The sequence below is a fragment of the Phacochoerus africanus genome, chromosome 14 (genome assembly GCF_016906955.1).
Source record: "Phacochoerus africanus isolate WHEZ1 chromosome 14, ROS_Pafr_v1, whole genome shotgun sequence".
NCBI lineage: Eukaryota > Metazoa > Chordata > Mammalia > Artiodactyla > Suidae > Phacochoerus > Phacochoerus africanus.
The window spans coordinates 5,154,607-5,172,143 of record NC_062557.1 but is presented as its reverse complement, the minus strand read 5'-3'; the positions used below and the strand labels follow the sequence as shown (position 1 = coordinate 5,172,143).

The 17,537-nt window shown below is 52.9% G+C and overlaps 1 protein-coding gene across 16 annotated transcripts in view; it reads right to left on the bottom strand.

Moving 5' to 3' along the window:
- RNF157 (ring finger protein 157) overlaps positions 1 to 1,330 on the bottom strand; it is a 78,507-nt gene extending 77,177 nt beyond the window's left edge. For 3 of the 16 annotated variants that reach the window (XR_007131588.1, XM_047756682.1, XM_047756678.1), the window contains exon 1: positions 1,111 to 1,326. Coding sequence is in view for 14 of the 16 variants with exons in the window: in XM_047756682.1 (XP_047612638.1) it covers positions 1,111 to 1,198 (88 nt within the window). In the remaining 2 variants the exon portion in view is untranslated. Of the gene's footprint in view, positions 1 to 1,110 lie in introns of all 16 variants that reach the window. The other 13 variants (XM_047756672.1, XM_047756673.1, XM_047756685.1 and 10 more) reach the window with 8 other exon arrangements.
- Between the last annotated feature and the right edge of the window lie 16,207 nt (positions 1,331 to 17,537).

The following is a 17,537-nucleotide window of genomic DNA, read 5'->3' as shown; positions in this document are numbered from 1 at the left end:
AAAATGAAGAGCAGAGAGTTAGGTCATGTGCCAGCAGTTTGGAATTGGCTAGTTCTTTTCTTCTCTTTTTTGTTTTTAGTTATTCTTCAATGTTTTTAACTTTTAAATGGAAGTATAATTGATTTACAATATCGTGTTAGTTTCAGGTGTACAGCAGTGGTTCGATTTTATATAGATATAATATAGACATATATAGTTTAATAATATATGTATATAATATATGTTTTTCCCAGAATCTTTTCCCTTAAAGGTTATTACAAAATCCTGAGTCAAGCTCCCTGTACGACACAGTAAGTCCTTGATGTGATCCTCTTGTGCTGTCAAAATCCTCCCCCAGCTCCAGTATTTATGCTACAAACCAGAGGCTGAGACATTTATCCCTTTAATGATTCTAAAAACAAAGAGACTCCTTCTCTACATTTTAAATACCTGTGCCCTGTCCCAGAGCCATCCTCATTCCAAAAAGCAGGCTTGTCACTCCTCCAGCCAAGTAGCAACCCGAGTGACTCTGCTACGTAGAGCCCCCAATATTTCTGTTCGACACCCTTGTTCTTCCGACAGCCTCTCGAAAAGCATCAGCACCACGGAAAAGGCATTTTCGGCCTCCACCCTCCAGCAGGCAGTGGCAGCTTTCCCTGGAGAAACCTCATTCAAACCTGCGCCTGTCCCTCCCTCACCGGAGGCCTGGATGTGCTGACCTGTGCCAGCACCCAGCACAGGTGCCTGCTTCGGACGCCAAGCCCGCCCCCCCCCCGCCAAGCCGCAGCCCCCCCGAGGGGAACGGGGACCCGGGCGGGAAGGAACGGACTCCGTGCTGCGGACGGCGGGGACCTGGCCTGCAACGAGGCACCCCGCCCCTCAGGAGCCGCAGTCTCCCCAGCGCACGTCTCTGTCACAGGACGCATTGCGTCCGGGCCGCCCGCGTCCCCCGGCGGAGGGGCTGCCCACCCTCGCGACCGCCCCGGGCCCTAAAGCACCGCTCCAGGCCTCCTACTGGACATCCCACCCTCCAAGATCGCACTGCAGCGCCGTCGGCCCCTGGGCCCCCCGACCCCCGGAGTCCCGGTGCGGGAGCCTCGCGACCTCCTCCCAGCCCCGGGCCGCGCTCACCGGACTTGGGCGGGTAGCGGTACACGGAATTGGACGGGATGTCCACCTCCTCGACGCCCGCGTGCTGCCGGCTGGTCAGGGCCCCCATGGCCGCTGCGCCCGCGCCGCCCTCGGCGCCTCACCGCGGCCGCTTGCCCCGCGCCGGGTGCGGGGGTCGGCTGCCCGCCGCGGCCCGCTCGGCCTCGGCGCTGCGGCTCTGGCGGCGGGGAGCCCCCGGCGCGCCGCGCACCATCCTCCGCCGGGCCCCGCGGCGGCGCCTGTGCCGAGGGGGGCTGCGGGCTGGGCCGGGGGCGCCGCCGCCGCCTCAGGCCGCGTGATGTCAGCGGCGGCTCGCGCGCGGGGACCGCGGCGGCCACGGCCAATGGCGGGGCGGGGCGGGAGGGTCCGCGCGGCGCCAGCCAATGGGCGGCGGGACGCGGCGGAGCGGCGGCCGGGCGCGCGGCGAGGGCTGGAGGGGCCGAGGACGCGGCGCCCCCGGAGCCCGCTGGCGCGGTTCCGGCGGCCTCGCGGGAGCCGCCTCCTCGAGGGGCGTTCGCGCACCTTCGTCCCCAGCATCCGAAAGGCGCACGCGGCTTCCCGGCCCGGCGGAGGCTCTCTCCAGCCCCGTCCCTCGACATGTGCCAAAGCCGATGGTCACAAACCCGCAGAGGGGCGCCCTCCGCCTCCCAGGCGGGCAGTGGGGGTGGGTTCCCGCCCCCAGCGCCTCAGACCCTCAGGGGCTCCCAGGGGTCGGGTAGACTGGTCAGTGCCGGTGGCCCTCCAGGAAAACGTCGCCAACCCTCTCACCTAGTTCCTTTCAAGGCGCCGAGCTCTATACTTGTTCTGTTTACGGGTCCCTTGGGCAGCTCCTGTAACCCTGAAGTTGGGAGACCATCGCCCCAAGAGGAGAAGGAGACATGGCCCCTCGGACCGCACCTTTGGGAAACTTTGGGAAGAAGAGCGTTAATGCAGGGGAACCGGAGTGGGGCCAGGCAGAGCACACCAACCGTGGAACACCTGGGCAGGCAGAAGACCTCATTCTAAACCTAATTGCAGACATTTGTGTTTTCAACCCTTTATGCTATTTCTGTTTTGGCGGGCTTTTTCCTGAGAGAGTAAACTGATCTGCGAAAACTTCAATTTCAAGAACGTGGTTTCAGCAACCTTTCAGCAAGGGGTTCCAAGTACAGCTTGGGGAGTCAAGGTCCCTTGATTAAGCTTTTAAAGCCACCCATAGAGCCTCTTTCCTGATGATCCTCTGTGTTTTTCTTGTTTTTAACAGCAACACCTGTGGCATATTTGAGTTCCCGGCCTAGGGGTCAAATAGGAGCTGCAGCTGAGGTCTATGCCAAGGCCAAGGCAACTCTAGATCCTTAACCCACTGAGCGAGGCCAGGGATCAAACCTGCATCCTCACATCGGCAACAATGGGCCCTTAACCCCCTGAGCCACAAAGGAAACTCCCTCTTGTATTTTTCATTGCCCTCTTTTCAGCTTCATACCTAGTAACAAAGATACCAACTCCCATGGAGTTCCCATTGTGGTTCAGTGGTAAAAACTAGTATCCACAGGATACAGGTTCAATCCCTGGCCTCGCTCAGTGGGTTAAGGATCTGGTGTTGCCCCAAGCTGCAGCACAGGTCGCAGATGTGGCTCGGATCTGGTGTGGCTGTAGCTGTGGCTGTGATTTAACCCCTAGCTTGGGAACTTCCATATACCCTGGGTGTGGCCCTAAACACACACACACACACACACACAGATACCAGCTCCAGTTGCCATGGTTTTTCTCCAAGGTCCCCAGGGTGGCAGGAACACATGTCTGTCATTTTTATCGACTGACAGGCTGACTCAGGCCTGAGCCACAGGGTAAGTTCCTGGCCCAGACAGACCTATGTGCAGCCTCTCTCAAACCCAGGGCTCCCTGGCGGAGCTCAGAGCCCTTCCTCTAGCCCTTGACCCTAACCACTAGAAAGCTCTTGGGCATACCTTTGGAAGGGAACTGATGCCCTCCTTTCACCATACCCAGACCCTACAGTGTAATTACTTGGTAAAGATAAAATACAAGCCATGAAGAATCTAGAGCCGCCTCAGAGCAAAAGGCCTTATAATCTTAGACTCTGTTCAGAAGTCTAAGACTCTTCTAAGAAGTCAGAATCTTCGCCTCTGTTTGTCCTTCCTGCCCTCAGCATTGGGTAAAGGGGGCACCATCCCCTGAAAGGGTTTACCCGTGTCTGCAGGTTTCTTTGTCCCAGCCAGAGCCCGGCAGCAGATTAATTGCAAGGATCTGTTCTGATCCCCCGTGAACTAGCTCTGAGCTTGGGAAGCGGGTTCCTTCCCCATCCTGGATAACACTCAAGCCTGTAATTTGGTCCCTCCTCCCACGAACGGTTCATGAATCCAGTGACGGGAATAGTAAGATATGAAGCATAGTGCAGTAACACGAGCGGGCATTTATTAAACACCCTCCATGTGCCAGGCCCTAGTTTAAACATTTTTACGCATTTTTTGGACACTTTTACACACATTAAAGTACTCATCCCCCACAGGGACCCGATGAAATACATGTTATTATCATCCCCATTTTATAGTTGAAGAAACTGAGGCAAAGAAAGAGCACTGGACTTTGAGTGGGACAAAGGAAGGCTGGAACCAGCTGTGTAACTTGAGACTGAGCCCTTAGCTGCAGTTTCCCTGATCGTGAAATAACTTCCTCCTTACTGGCTCTTGTGAAGAAGCCATCAGTGGGTCAGACACAGTCTAGGAGTTCCTGTCGTGGCTCAGTGGTTAACGAACCCGACTATTATCGGTGAGGATGCGGATTCTCTCCCTGGCCTTGCTCTGTGGGTTAAGGTTCCGGCATTGCCGTGAGCTGTGGTGTAGGTCACAGACACGGCTTGGATCCAGAGCTGCTGTGGCTGCGGTGTAGGCCAGCAGCTACAGCTCGGATTGGACCTCTAGCCTGGGAACCTCCATATGCTGCAGGTACCACCTAAAAAATCCAAAAAAAAAAAGACAGTTTAAAAAAAGAAGCAATTGTATTGATGAGCTGCCTAGGGTCTCGAGGCAGAAGAGAAAGGGGTGGGTAGTTCAGAGAAAAGTTTAGGTCAAAGAGGCTTTCTGTGAATTGGGTTAGAACCCTGTCGTCTACAATGAAATTGCATGGTGTTACAGTTTGGGAAAAGAGGGGAGAACCTCAGCCAGGGCTCAGGGCCCAAGCGCGATAAGCAAAGCCTGGGAAGAGCCACTTCTTGGGGGCAGGGATGGGGTGTGTGTGGGGGTGCGGGCAGCCCTGCATTCCTCCCAGGTCCTGCCTCGGTGCCTTTTGACTCCCTTGCCAGAGATCTGGGCCAAGGAGAGGCCCTAGGGGAGAAGATGGCACAGACAAGAGGAAAAATCCAGAAGTGACCGCCATCAAGAGAGCCATAAAAATACTTTTAACTTGAACAGATGGTCTAGGGAGGGTGGCCATAAGTGCATGGGGAAATTACACACAGATACCTTGCATCTTTCGTGTAAATAACTTCAGTGCATCCGGTCCATTTCTACCCTGTGGATGCAGCCCTCACTAGAATCATATCAGACAAGGGTTTCAAGGTCTCAGGGGTTTCCTCTAAGCTTCCAAGGAAGACAAGGAGGTAAAAGCCACTTTTTTTTCCCTCCCGCACCCACGCCAGGTGGAAGTCCCCGGGCCAGGGATAGAATGTGAGCCTCAGCTGTGATCTATGCTACACGCTTGGGCATCACCCGTTTCTTAACCCACTGCAACACAGCGAGAACTTGTGCAGGAACAAGTAATTTCTAGGTCAGCTGTTCCCTTCGAGCTTTTAAGTTCGTTCATTTTGACTGTCCTGGTTTCAGCTCAGATGTGCCTTTGTCACCACCTTTGTCACACATCCAATCATTTTGATGCTTCTCACAGATTCCCGTGTCAGGAGAGAGACGGAGTCCGCAGGTGAAGAGCTGACAGTCGCTGTCCTGTTTGTAGCACAGTGTTCCCAAGGCAACAGGGCGGGGGATGCCTGGGGGCCTGAAGGAGCTAAGACAGGCCCTTTCTAGGTTGTTTCCTTGGCCCTTCTGCCAGGCTAGGAGAGGAAGAGCCCTGGCTGTTCTGAGCACCCCAAAGATGCACCCCAATTGCAATACACAGCCCTTGATCTCTCCCTTGGTCCTTGGCCCGTGGCTTCCATGGATTAAAACTAAAACCATCAGGAGTTCCCGTGGGGCTCAGTGGGTTAAGGATCTGGTGTTGTCACTGCTGTGCCTCAGGTCACTGCTGTGGCGCAGGTTGGATCCCTGGCCTGGGAACTTCCACAAGTGGAGGGTGAAGCCAATAAAACAAAACAAAACAAAAAACCCCAGGAAGTTCCCATTGTGGCTCAGCAGTAATAAACTCCACTAGTATCATGAGAACGCAGGTTCAATCCCTGACCTTGCTCAGTGGGTTAAAGGATCCGGCATTGCCATGAGCTGTGGTGTAGGTCGCAGATGCGGCTCGGATCCTGCCTGGCGGTGGCTGTGGTGTAGGCCGGCAGCTGTCGCTCTGATTCAACCCCTAGCCTGGGCACGTCCATATGCCGCATCTGCGGCCCTAAAAAGCAAACAAAACAAAACAAAAAGCTAAAGCCACCAGCAGCAAATTCACATTCTGTTCCAATTCAGTGTAGCGGGCTGATGCTGACAGAGGGCCTGATCCTTAATGTTTAAGGACCCAGCAAATGGTTCCTGTGGCAACCTAAGGCTCTCTGTGGAGGAACATAGGAAATCAGCAATCGACCTGTCGTATTTTGCTTCTTGCCATGTGTGAATGCCTTGTTGTTAATTTCCTGCTCAGCTGCGTGCCTCCAACAAAGGAGAACCGTACCAAGGCGGCTGACTTCAGTTGGGTTTGTCGCTTCTTATCTACTTTCCAAGCGGAGATCGAAGTGAAAGACAATGTTTACACTGCCTGGTGTGGCTGGGCTTGGGCGGGGAGAGTAAGGTGCCTGGGGTGTAACCCTCAAGCTGGCAATCACTCGCAGTGTCACGCAGGCGCCTCTCCCTGGCTCCCGCCCTGCTGCCCAGGCATCTGGCCTTGGGAGAAACAAGGGACCCAGGATAGGAATTCCATCCAAGGAGTAGGTTCTAGAAACGAGGCGCGTTGGTTCTATTTTTGCTTTACTTTAGTCCCAGATTGTTTCCCTCAAACACCGAGAACCTGTAAGCTCGTTTCTGTACATTTCACTTCTGCCTTCACTTCCCTGCTCTTCTTTTGGCTTTGAGCTCAGCCCCATCTGGGGCTGCACATGCTGTGTGATAGATCAGTCGGTGTGAAAGAAGGCGCCACTCACACTTCAGCCCTATGGGGACCCGCTGCCCCCTCTGCTTTTCTCCGGGGAAACACTCCCAGCAGGCGAAAAGCCCAGCATCTGTCTCCTGCCAACCAAAGAAACCAGAACGGGGAAGAAGCGACGTGGTGACAGCCTCCACACCTCTCTGCTCAACTGGGGTTACTTAGAAAAATCAAAGGAAGAAAAGGAAAACAAATTCTCTTCCTTCTCTCGGGGTTTCTTGACAACGCCAGTCCTGGCTGGAGCATCAGATCTAGAAGAAGCCCAAAGGCTGTCATACCTGATGGATGAGGCAGCTGTAGCCTGGAGAGGGGAGGGAACTTGCCCAAGGCCGGGCCAGTGGCAGCCTGGCTGAGAACCTAGGGATCCCAGGCTCGGTGCTCTGGACTCTGCTTCGGGAAACACACACTGATGGCTTAGTTTCTTCTCTCTCTCTCTCTCTCTCTTTTTTTTTTTTTTAGAGTAGGCTGACTTCTGGAGCGGGTCTAAGAGGACAAACAACTCAAGGAGCGAGCTCAGAGATCCAGCACAAACACATGTGTATGTCCACCTGTTGTGATAACGGTGCCAACATGCCATCAACTTGCCCTCCCATGGAAATTATCCATGGCTGCGCTCAAGCTGGAATAGGATGCCGGGGAACTTCTCAGCGAGCGTCTCCCGATGCCCTGCCTCTCCTCCTCTGAAACCGGAGCTGAGGTCAGATCGGTCACGGGGCACCTCCCAGGCACAGAAACCAAAGGGCAGATGGGAAAGGAGGGCTGAGAGCGGGTTAGATCAGATCCGGAGCAAGCGGGTTACATGTGTCACATCCACACTAAGAGCGCGTCCCTGCTCAAGTCTGAGCCCTGGCCCGTGCCGAGACTTTGTGTGCGGAGAGCCATTGATTCCTGCGCCAATTGCTTGTTCGTTTAAGTGATCACCATTCTTCCTCACCAGGGCGCTTCAAAGTGTGCTGAGTCTCACAGAGTAACGCACAGATCCTGCTTAACTGTCGTGCCTCCCAAATCAAACTGTCAAAAACCTCGGATCCCTTTTATGTCCCAGGAGGTGTATGTTTATGACAGTGCTTGGTTGTGTACTGTTATGTTTTAGAGTCCAGGATGCAATCTGCATATGAAAAGAGGTCTGGCCATCTCATGAGCTTCCTCTCCGGTTTTTGTGCCTCTTGGTCCTCTCTGCACTTACCTATTCTAAAAATCACTCTGGGAGTTCCTGTCGTGGCGCAGTGGTTAACGAATCCGACTAGGAACCATGAGGTTGCGGGTTCGGTCCCTGCCCTTGCTCAGTGGGTTAACGATCCGGCGTTGCCGTGAGCTGTGGTGTAGGTTGCAGACGCGGCTTGGATCCCGCGTTGCTGTGGCTCTGGCGTAGGCCGGTGGCTACAGCTCCGATTCAACCCCTAGCCTGGGAACCTCCATATGCCGCGGGAGCGGCCCAAGACATAGCAACAACAACAACAACAAAAAAGACAAAAGACAAAAAAATAAAAATTAAAAAAAAAATTAAAAATCACTCTTAGGGAAGTTCCCCAGGGCCCTAGCTTCCCCTAGCTTCCCCAGTGTCACCGCTGTGGCTCCGGTTCAGTCCCTGGCCTGGGGAGTTCCGAATGCCGCAGGTACAGACCAAATGTAAAAATTAATTAAAAAAAAAAAATCACTCTTGGGAGTTTTCTTGTGGCTCAGTGGGTTAAGGATCCGGCATTGTCATTGCAGTGGCTTGGGTCGCTGCTGTGGCACAGTTCGATCCCTGGTCTGGCAGCTTCCTCATGCTGTGGATGAGGCCCATGGGAAAAAAAAAATCCCCCTTAAGTTAACTTTCCTAATATGCAGCCATCTTCATGTTCCTCCCTTGCTCATATACCTTTAGTGGCTCCCTATTACCTTACACAAGACAGATATTTCATCCCGGAACCCTTTTCTCCCTCTGCTTCCCCAAAAACCCTTGTACCCATAATCCCCAAAACACCTGTCACTCCTGCTCATGTATTTGCTCCTGAAAAACCTTTCTGCTTGTGTCATATACCTGTGTGCTGAGATCAGTCCCTCTCCGCTGAAATCTCACCTTTGCCACGAAGCTGCCTCCGAGAACCATGGCTCTTCTTTCTCAGAAGTCTTTCTGGGTGAATAATTTTGTCTAACTCACTTGATGTTTATATGCTGGGTGTCCCCAGCTTCCAAAGGCAAAAGGCCTGTCGGGCTCTGGAGCCAGTCAGAACCAAGTTCAAAGCCCAGCTCTTCTCTTATGGTCGGTGTGTTTTAGGAAACTCCTGTCTCTCTGAGCCTCAGTTTCCTCCTCTATAAATGAACATGAGAACAGCAAAGAGCTGTCTGAACATTCAGGGAGACAAGCTGTAAAAAGCCCTGGCACTGTTCCTGGCACACAGCAGGAATGCTAACTTCTTTTTTAATTAATTAAATGCTAACTTCTTTTTTTTAATTAAAAAAGGGTTGGAGTTCCCCTTGTGGCTCAGTAGCAATGAACCTGAGGAGTATCCAGTGAGGATGAGGGTTCCATCCCTGGCCTCGCTCGGTCGGTTAAGGATCTGGCGTTGCCATGAGCTGTGGCGTAGGTCACAGACATGGCTCAGATCTGGCGTGGCTGTGGCTGTGGTGTAGGCCGGCAGCTGCAGCTCTGATTTGACCCCAGCCCAGGAATTTCCACATGCCGCAGGTGCAGCATGAAGTAATCGGATTCCAAAGGCGATTTTTTTTTTAAGTCGGAGTTCCAGATCTGCTGAGCCAGGATGTGCATGCGAGACCTGCCTTCATCATGCCGATGATGGAACTGATGTTTGTGACCCTCTGGCTGGAGGCAGAGTCCAGGGTTTGCATCTTCTGAGACATCATCGTTCCGCACCCACTGGAACCCAAAATGCCAGGGTCCCATCCCCCCATCCCCCTGAACAGCCTGAGCAGAAGCCAGTCTGCACTCCTTCCTTCTCCCCAGAGCACAGCAGCCCCAGTCACAGCACTGGAAGTGAAGCTCACCCTCAAAGGCCCTCTAGCCCCTGCGGCCGGATGGGCCGTCCATCTCTGGACTGGGCTGGGTCTCTGTGAGCCACCATTGTTTAATTTTCACTCATGTGTCATCTGCTAACTAGAGAGAAAGCCCTTTGGGTTGGGGACGGCTCTCCAGAGCCGATTGTTCAGAATTTTGCCAGCCATTTTCTTAAACAGCCAGTAACTTTTTTTTTTTTTTTTTGCTTTTTAGGGCTGCACCCGTGGCATACGGAGGTTCTCAGGCTAGGGGTCAAATCGGAGCTACAGCTGCCGGCTTATGGCACAGCCACGCAGGATCCAAGCCACGTCTGCAACCTACACCACAGCTAGCTTATAGCAGCAACAGATCCTTCACCCACTGAGCGAGGCCAGGGATCGAACCCATATCCTCATGGATGCTAGTCGGGTCCGTTGCCACTGAGCCACGACAGAAACTTCAAACTGCTGGTAGCTTTAAATTGACCATAGTGGGGCTGTTTAAACTACAGAAACCATCAAACACTGCCAGCCGGGCCTTCCCGACTCCCCAGGGCCACTTTACCAGCACACCTCTGGTCTCAGTCTTCTTCAAATCCCCTAGATGGACCGGACTGGGCGTATTGTTTCCTATACACAAGGGCCATTAAATAAACGGCTATTTAAATACTTACGAAGAATCCTCATTTTTGAAATACTTATGAAGCATCATCGTTTTTGAGCAATGACTTCCTCCAAGAGCTTTCGAATGCAGTGTCTCACTTAATCTTCAAAACCACCCTAAGAGATAAGTTTGATTCTTCTTCCCATTTCCCAGGTGAGGAGACTGACACTTACTCAACCAGGGGCAGGCAGCAGAAACCTGTTTGAGGTTCGTCTGAGTCTCACCCACAGATTGTCTGTCCTCCCAGCTTCCATGGGGGAGACGTGTCCCCGTGCCAGGCCTGCTGGTCACTGAGCCAGAGTGGTTTCCTCTGTAGTGGCACCAGCAGCAAAGGTCCATTCGTGGGGCTTTCTCCTCCCCTCGCCTCTCTCCAAATTTGGTCGGCCGGCCTTATCCCACCCACTTCCTCCCGTATCCTCTCGCAGCTGAATTAGGACCATTTTCCAACAAGTCCCTTGACCCCCCACCCCCACCCCTCATCTCTGAAAGTCCTTTTTGGCCTAAAACGTCTCTCCTCTAAAGACTTTGGTAGCACCTGTGCTTTGTAACTACCCACGGGTCTGGACAGACACCCTGTCTCCTCGCACAATCCTGTCGGATGACTGGGCTCCACGCGCAGCCTGCTTGGGAGGGTGGCTCCTGTCTAGACAGTTCCCCCAGGGCAGGTCACAGGATTTTCTCTCTGATCGCTCTTGGGGTCCAGGGTGTGATGGGCTCGGATATTGCTGCTGACAAGGCGCGTGCTGCTGGGTTCCCAGTTCTGTGCTGTACAACCCAGTTCTCAGCAGAGACTTCCTTCCTCTTTATGCGGAAGACTGGCCCCCGTGTTTACTAACAGCACCCGGTTTGGGCCAAAGAGTGCCTGCTCTATGCGGGCGCGGGCTCTTCGGGTCAGGAAATGGTATACATCCCTCCCTGGCCCGGAAGGGCTCTGTGTTCCCGAAAGACAAGGGCACCTGTCATCACCAACCTTGCAAAACAAAAACAAAAACAAAAAACAACTGGGGGCTTTATTATGTACCTAGTGACATTTTGAAAAGTCTTATTCATTCATTTATGATTTTTTTGAAACTTTTAAGAATCTTTTATTCATTCATTTACAATGTTTTTGAAATTTTAAGAATTCTTTTTTATTAATTTGTTTACAACCTTTCCCCCAGGGGCTTTGCTTTATTTTATTTGTTTTACTTTTATTTTTTGCTTTTTAGGGCTGCACTTAGGGCACATGGAAGTTCCCATCTGGGGGTTGAATCAGAACTGTAGCTGCCTACACCACAGTCACAGCAGTGGCGGACACCACAGCTCACGGCGACACCAGATCCTTAACCCACTGAGCCAGGCCAAGGATCCAACAGGCATCCTCATGACACTAGTGGGATTTGTAACCCGCTGAGCTACGATGGGACCTCCCCAGGGGACTTGGTTTTAAACAAACTTTTCTCCAGGATTTACTTTCCCCTCCCCCACTTTTTTCCCAGCATACCCTCGTTTCCCTTGTTCCTAAAAATTTCTGAAACCTCAAGCAGTGTCTCACCAGAAACTCTTTTTTTTTTTTTTTTGCATCCTCACAGAGACCGGTCAGATTCGTTTCCGCTGAACCACAACAGGAACTCCAGTTCCCATCAGAACCTCTTGACCTCCCCAACATTTCTCTCCATGCTGCTGCGTCCTGGTGCATTTCAGTTCCCTCCATGACTCTGGGATTTAGAGACAAGCAAATGCAAACAGGTGCATCCTCACTGCCCAGCTGGTACCCGAGGAAGGGCCCCATGGCGATCGTTGAGACAGTGCCCATGGGCATCCATCCCCGGTTCCCCACTTCTGGGTGTGCAGAGGGTCAACTTGGCTGCTCCTTGGAAGTTAGGAGAGGCCATGGGATTCTTCTGGGCAATGAACCTGAGCAGAGGTATCTTATTCTGGGCTAAACCATTTACTTGCCAATGCTCAACCCTCCAGCCCTCTCAAAGCCAAGGTCTAGCTACCGCACAGGGACAGAGGGGAAACGTTCTGGGCTTTGCGGTCCCTATGGCAACTGCTCATCTCTGCCGCAGGATGAAGTGATACAGATGATGCATAAGCAATAAGCCGAGCTATGTCCCAATAAACCTTTATTTACAAAAGCAGGAGGCAGCCCGGGGGGCTGTAGTTTGCCAGTAGCCGCTCGGAGACACAGGAAGCTCCCACAGGCTGAATCATTACATCATTGCCCAGAGGGCAGTTTTTCTTGAGAGCTACCAAATGCCGTGAACTTTGCATGGGTGAGAAGTAAGACTGTAGGTCTGTCCTTGCCTTACGATCGCTTAGCCTGACAAATTTGAGGCAACTCTGCACCAACTCGAGGAAGCATGTGCCATTTTTCATGGATTGAGTCAGCCCCCTCCTCCCCCACTGCCCAGGGCAGGTTCATTCTCACCCACCCTGGCCTCCCAAGCTTAGCGTGTCCGCCCGGCGCTCCACTATCTCCCAACAGAAGCCCTGAATGGCCTTGCTATGAACTTGCTTTCAAGGTAACTCTGTGCTTTGTTTCTATTTTGTTTCTGTTTTGTTTTATTTTATATTTTATTTTATTACTTTTTGGCCACCCTGCAGCCTCTGAAGTTCCTGGGCCAGGGATCAGATCCCAGCTGCGCTGCAACCTACCCTGCAGCTGTAGCAACGCCTGGCCTATAGCGGGAACTCTGGTCTGTGCTTTGGTTTGCATGGCTTCCTCTTCCAGAAATTTCCTTCTTCTCCTTTCCATCTACCCAATGCCTTCACAGCTCTCTCTGCTCCAAGGAGCCTTCCTGGACTATATCTTAGGACCCAAGATGGCTAGTTTGGATGAGGGACGCTGTCTGAGGTCGGGGAAAAGAGAAAGAGCCGGCCGCCCTTGCTGGGAGTGACCCATCTTGGCCCGGGGGCTCCGTTGAGCTCACCCAACAGAGTTAGTGGAGAGAGGAACTGGCCCGGAGGCCCGGCAGAGAGGTGAGTCACTTATGCAATGGAATCAGTCGCTGACACTCACAGTCACCTTCGTCTGGAGCTGGGTGCACAGAGGACTAAATGGCAAAGAAAAGCCAGGGAAAGATTAATGCCAATTTGAGCATGAGGAGTCTCTCTGGGGGAGGAAAAGAGTAGGCGTTTGGGGAGGGTCTTGCCAAGGTCTTCAAAGGTACCCGTCCTGGACCTCTGTGTTGGGTACACGAGCCATTGATTATTACGCTTCTAACCGTGCAGAGGTTAAACATGAACTTGGCGTTTCTCAAAACAAAGAACAAATGAAAGGTGTGTCCAGTCGGAAGGCGGTCTCAAACCTCCAAGACAGTGGCTGCCACGGCAACGGGCCTCCTGTGTTTTGGACACAAGGGTGGGGTGAAGGGAGGCCCAGTTCCAGGCAGATCAATTTCTGTCCCATAAAGAGAAAGTGGGTTCAAGGACACCGTTGAGGACCCCCAAGAAGGAGGACCCTCCTGCAAAAGCCATCTCCCTGCCCTCCCTTTCTCTCTCTCTTGGCAAAGATCCACCTCTGGTGTCCATTCCAAAGGGTTGCCAAGGAGCTCCCTGGTGGCACAGTGGGTTAAGGACCCGGCATTGTCACTGTTCAGTCTGTCTTGGGTTCAAACCCTGGCCTGCGAACTTCTGCATGCCACAGGTCCAGCCAAATGGGAAAAAAGAGGAGTTCCCATTGCGGCATATGGAAAAACGAATCTGACTAGGAACCATGAGGTTAAGGGTTCGATCTCTGGCCTCGCTCAGAGGGTCAAGGATCCAGCGTTGCCATGAGCTGTGGTGTAGGTGGCAGGTGAGGCTTGGATCTAGCGTTGCTGTGTGGCTCTGGCATAGGCCGGCGGCTACAGCTCCAATTGGACCCCTAGCCTGGGAACCTCCATATACCGTGGGTGCGGCCCTAAAAAGATCAAAAAAAAAAAAAGAAAAAGAAAAAGAAAGGGTGCCAGACTTATCTACCCTAAGACACACCTGGCAGTAGAGGTGGGGCTGCCTTATCACAGGGCTGGCAGGTACAGGACAGAGCGTACAGGCCGCCAGTACTGCTTTTGGGAAATACCACCGACTGCGCTGGGAGTGGTATGGCCTTTGTCCCTTGTGGACACGTGACATTTAGTGAAATCATAATCTGGTAGAAACCAGCATGAAGGCATCACCTGAGCACCGGCTTTGACCTTTTCACTACTTCCAACAACACAGACAAGCTTTTGTGCCTTTTCAGTATCCTTAGGAGAGATCAGGCGGCTCGCAGCGGGTGGGCAGGGGGGTGGGCAGGGCCGTGGCTTCCGTGTCAAGCGGACCGTGACACGGAAGAGCACCAGCTCTGGGAGCAAACACCTGTACGTGGGTTCAGATCTCAGCTCTACCCTGAGCAAGCTGAGTGACTTGGGGCAGATCCCCTGCCCTCTCTGGCCCCGCTTGTCTCCTTTGTTAGCAGGGGGTAGGCACAGTGCCCCCCTACACTGCGTTGCTGTATCAAATAAAGAACAGCACAGAGCTGGGTTCAGAGCCACAGACATAAATCTCAGTGGTCACAGGGGATGCCCTCCCACACGGAGCCCCATCCTCCTTAAGAAAAAAGACTAGAAAAAAAAGTCCATGCTTCAAAAGAGGCCACCTCTCCCCTCATGTAGTAGAAATAACACTAAGTTGCCGTAACAAGTAGTGGCCAAAAGAAAAAAAAAAAAAAAGTTATGTTAAATACACGAGCTGGAGTTCCCTCATGGCTCAGCGGGGTAAGGAGCCAGTGTTGTCACTGCAGTGGCTTGGGTCACTGCTGTGGCCCAGGTTTGATCCCTGGCCTGAGACCTTTTGCATGCTGCGGGTGTGGCCAAACAAAGAGTGGCAAAGTAGAAATAGCGCAAATTTGCAATAAGTGGGGAAAAAAACAAAAACAAAAATCTGGCAAGAGTCCCCCGCATGAGAAGGCGGTCATCACGCTAGGAAGTGCCTCGGTCCGACCTGACCCAGCTGCCCGCCGGGCCTCGGTGCTGCTTGTCTGCCTTTGAACGACTTACCTGGCCCTGCATCCTCTCCAGATCCCCTTCTCCCAACATCTTTCTGCTTCTCCCGGCCACTCTGTCCATTTGTCTTGGCATCTTGAAGCCCCAGAAGGGAAACAAGAAACACGAATTTGGTGAGAGGATTTCCCTCTGTGTTGCAACGGGACCGTCAGCATCTCTGGAGCACCGGGACGCAGGTTCAATCCCTGGCCCGACACAGTGGGTTAAGGATCCGGCGTGGCCGCAGCTGTGGCTCAGATCTGATCCCAGGCCCGGGAACTTCCCTATGCTGCAGGATGGCCAAAAAAGAAAAAAGAAAGAATTTGAGAAGGGAGAAAAGGAAGGCGGGAAGGAAGGAGGAAAAGAAGGGAATGGAAGGAAAGGAGAGAGAGGAGGAAGACAATGGGCTTTTGGAGCCACCATAAACCTTGACCTTGAGCAGGAGCCTCAGGCCTCTTGGGAGGGAGCTCCAGGCAGAGGAGATGGGCACAGGTGTAGGAAGTTTCACAGAAGCCTGCACGTGGTGGGCTTGCGAACCCAAGAGCCCTTGAGGTCCCCCTCTCAGCTTTATTGGATCTGTGTGGGCTGGGGAGTAAGAGGTAGAAAGAGGGAAAAAAAGAAACAGGAGGAGTTCCTGTCGAGGCGCAGTGGTTAACGAATCCAACTAGGAACCATGAGGTGGCGGGTTCGGTCCCTGCCCTTGCTCAGTGGGTTAACGATCCGGCGTTGCCGTGAGCTGTGGTGTAGGTTGCAGACGCGGCTCGGATCCCGCGTTGCTGTGGCTCTGGCGTAGGCCGGTGTCTACAGCTCCGATTCGACCCCTACCTGGGAACCTCCATATGCCATGGGAAGCGGCCTTAGAAAAGGCAAAAAGACAAAAAAAAAAAAGGATAAAGAAATGGGAGTGGAATGCGCTGCAGAGTTGGAGGTTGGAGAGGTCAGTTCTCCACCCCTCCCCCAGGACTGGCAAAGAGGGCTGATCCACCTTTGCCCCATTTGGGGCTCGGGGCTTTTCCAGCACACCCCCCGTGGAAGTCCCAGCATCCTTGATGGCTCCACTGAGGTGACAACACAGCATTAAGGAAGCTGTAATGGTTTAACCACAAGGTTCTGGAACTACCCTGGGCAACGCTTGACTCCGGCACTTAGGACGGTGACCTTGGGTGAGCTCCTCCCCTCCTCTGTGCCTTAACTGCCCTGCTGGTGAAATGGAATTCTGGATTGTTGTGAGGATTAAAAGGCGTTCACTGACGGTAAACTCTTCTTCGAAAGGTGCCTGGCCTCTAGGAAGGACTTGGTAAATGGCAGCTGTTTGTCACAGGCCAGCTATTTCTTGCCCATCTCTGCACCAACTCAGTGACTCGCGTTCATAACATCCTTATCCCGGCCGGTGGAGGAAATACCGGCTAGGAGTCTCCTCGGTAGCTGTATCATGACTCATTCTGGAGCCTAGACCATTGGTGTAACGAGGGTTCTGTTCCTTCCCAGGCTACTACTGTGTTTTATTTGTTAGTAATGGGCTTGTTTTCATTGCTCTGTTTTACTTGCCACACATTGTCCTCTCACATGAAAATAATAACACCTTCAGTTAATAATACCTTGCACTGGGGGAGGTGCTTTCATCCCAACGGCTCAAAGCCCTCTGCAAACATGACCTCATTCATTCTCCCAGTGCTCCCAGGCACGGGGGCACTCCTGTTGCCCATTGGGAGAAGGGGAAGCCCTACCCCCATTCATTACCAAACAGATTCTCAGAAGGCAAAATATTGATTAAGCATGTGCTTTACTCACGGCCACAGATCAGAGGCAGGACTGTTGCTCTCTCTCTCTCTCTGTCAGCCCGAGGTGACCTTGTGCCCACAGAAGATCACCAGAAGGGAGTCCCTCTGGCTTGCAGGCGTCCCATGCCCCCAGGTGCCCATAGCTGTGTCCTGCAAATGGCAATCGCTAAAGAGAGGTTTGGAACAAACTATGTTGATATCCAGGAAAAAATAGGTTTGGCAATTATGGTGTTTTCAGGACCCCTGCCTTCCTTGAGAAGCTCTAATTAAGACCTGAGGGCTCTGGCAGCCTGAAGTGCCTCTGCCCAGGTAGATCCTACCACTCATGGCCCTGGCATGCTTGACACCTGTATGTACTTGTGAGAACTGGAGCCCACAGTGACAGTACTTCCTCGTTCTGGGGCTGCTTGTGGCCCAGGCTCCTTGGCAATGGCAGCTGCTGGCTGCTCACTTTTGTTTTCACCTTGCAATTACTGGAAGGGAAGGGCGGCAAGCTGGGCTGGACTCTCCAGCCACACTCCAGGTCTCAGCTCATGCGCACTCGGGAGGGCTAAGTGCAATCGCGGCAAGAAACGAGTCTGGGCAGGCAAAGAGCTGACTCCTGTCCCTTCAAAACAAACAAACAAACAAAAAGGCTAACTAAATGGGACAAACTAAATGGCTCATTCTGGTGCCCCAGGCTGTTTTTCATCAGTACATAAACGTTGGCTG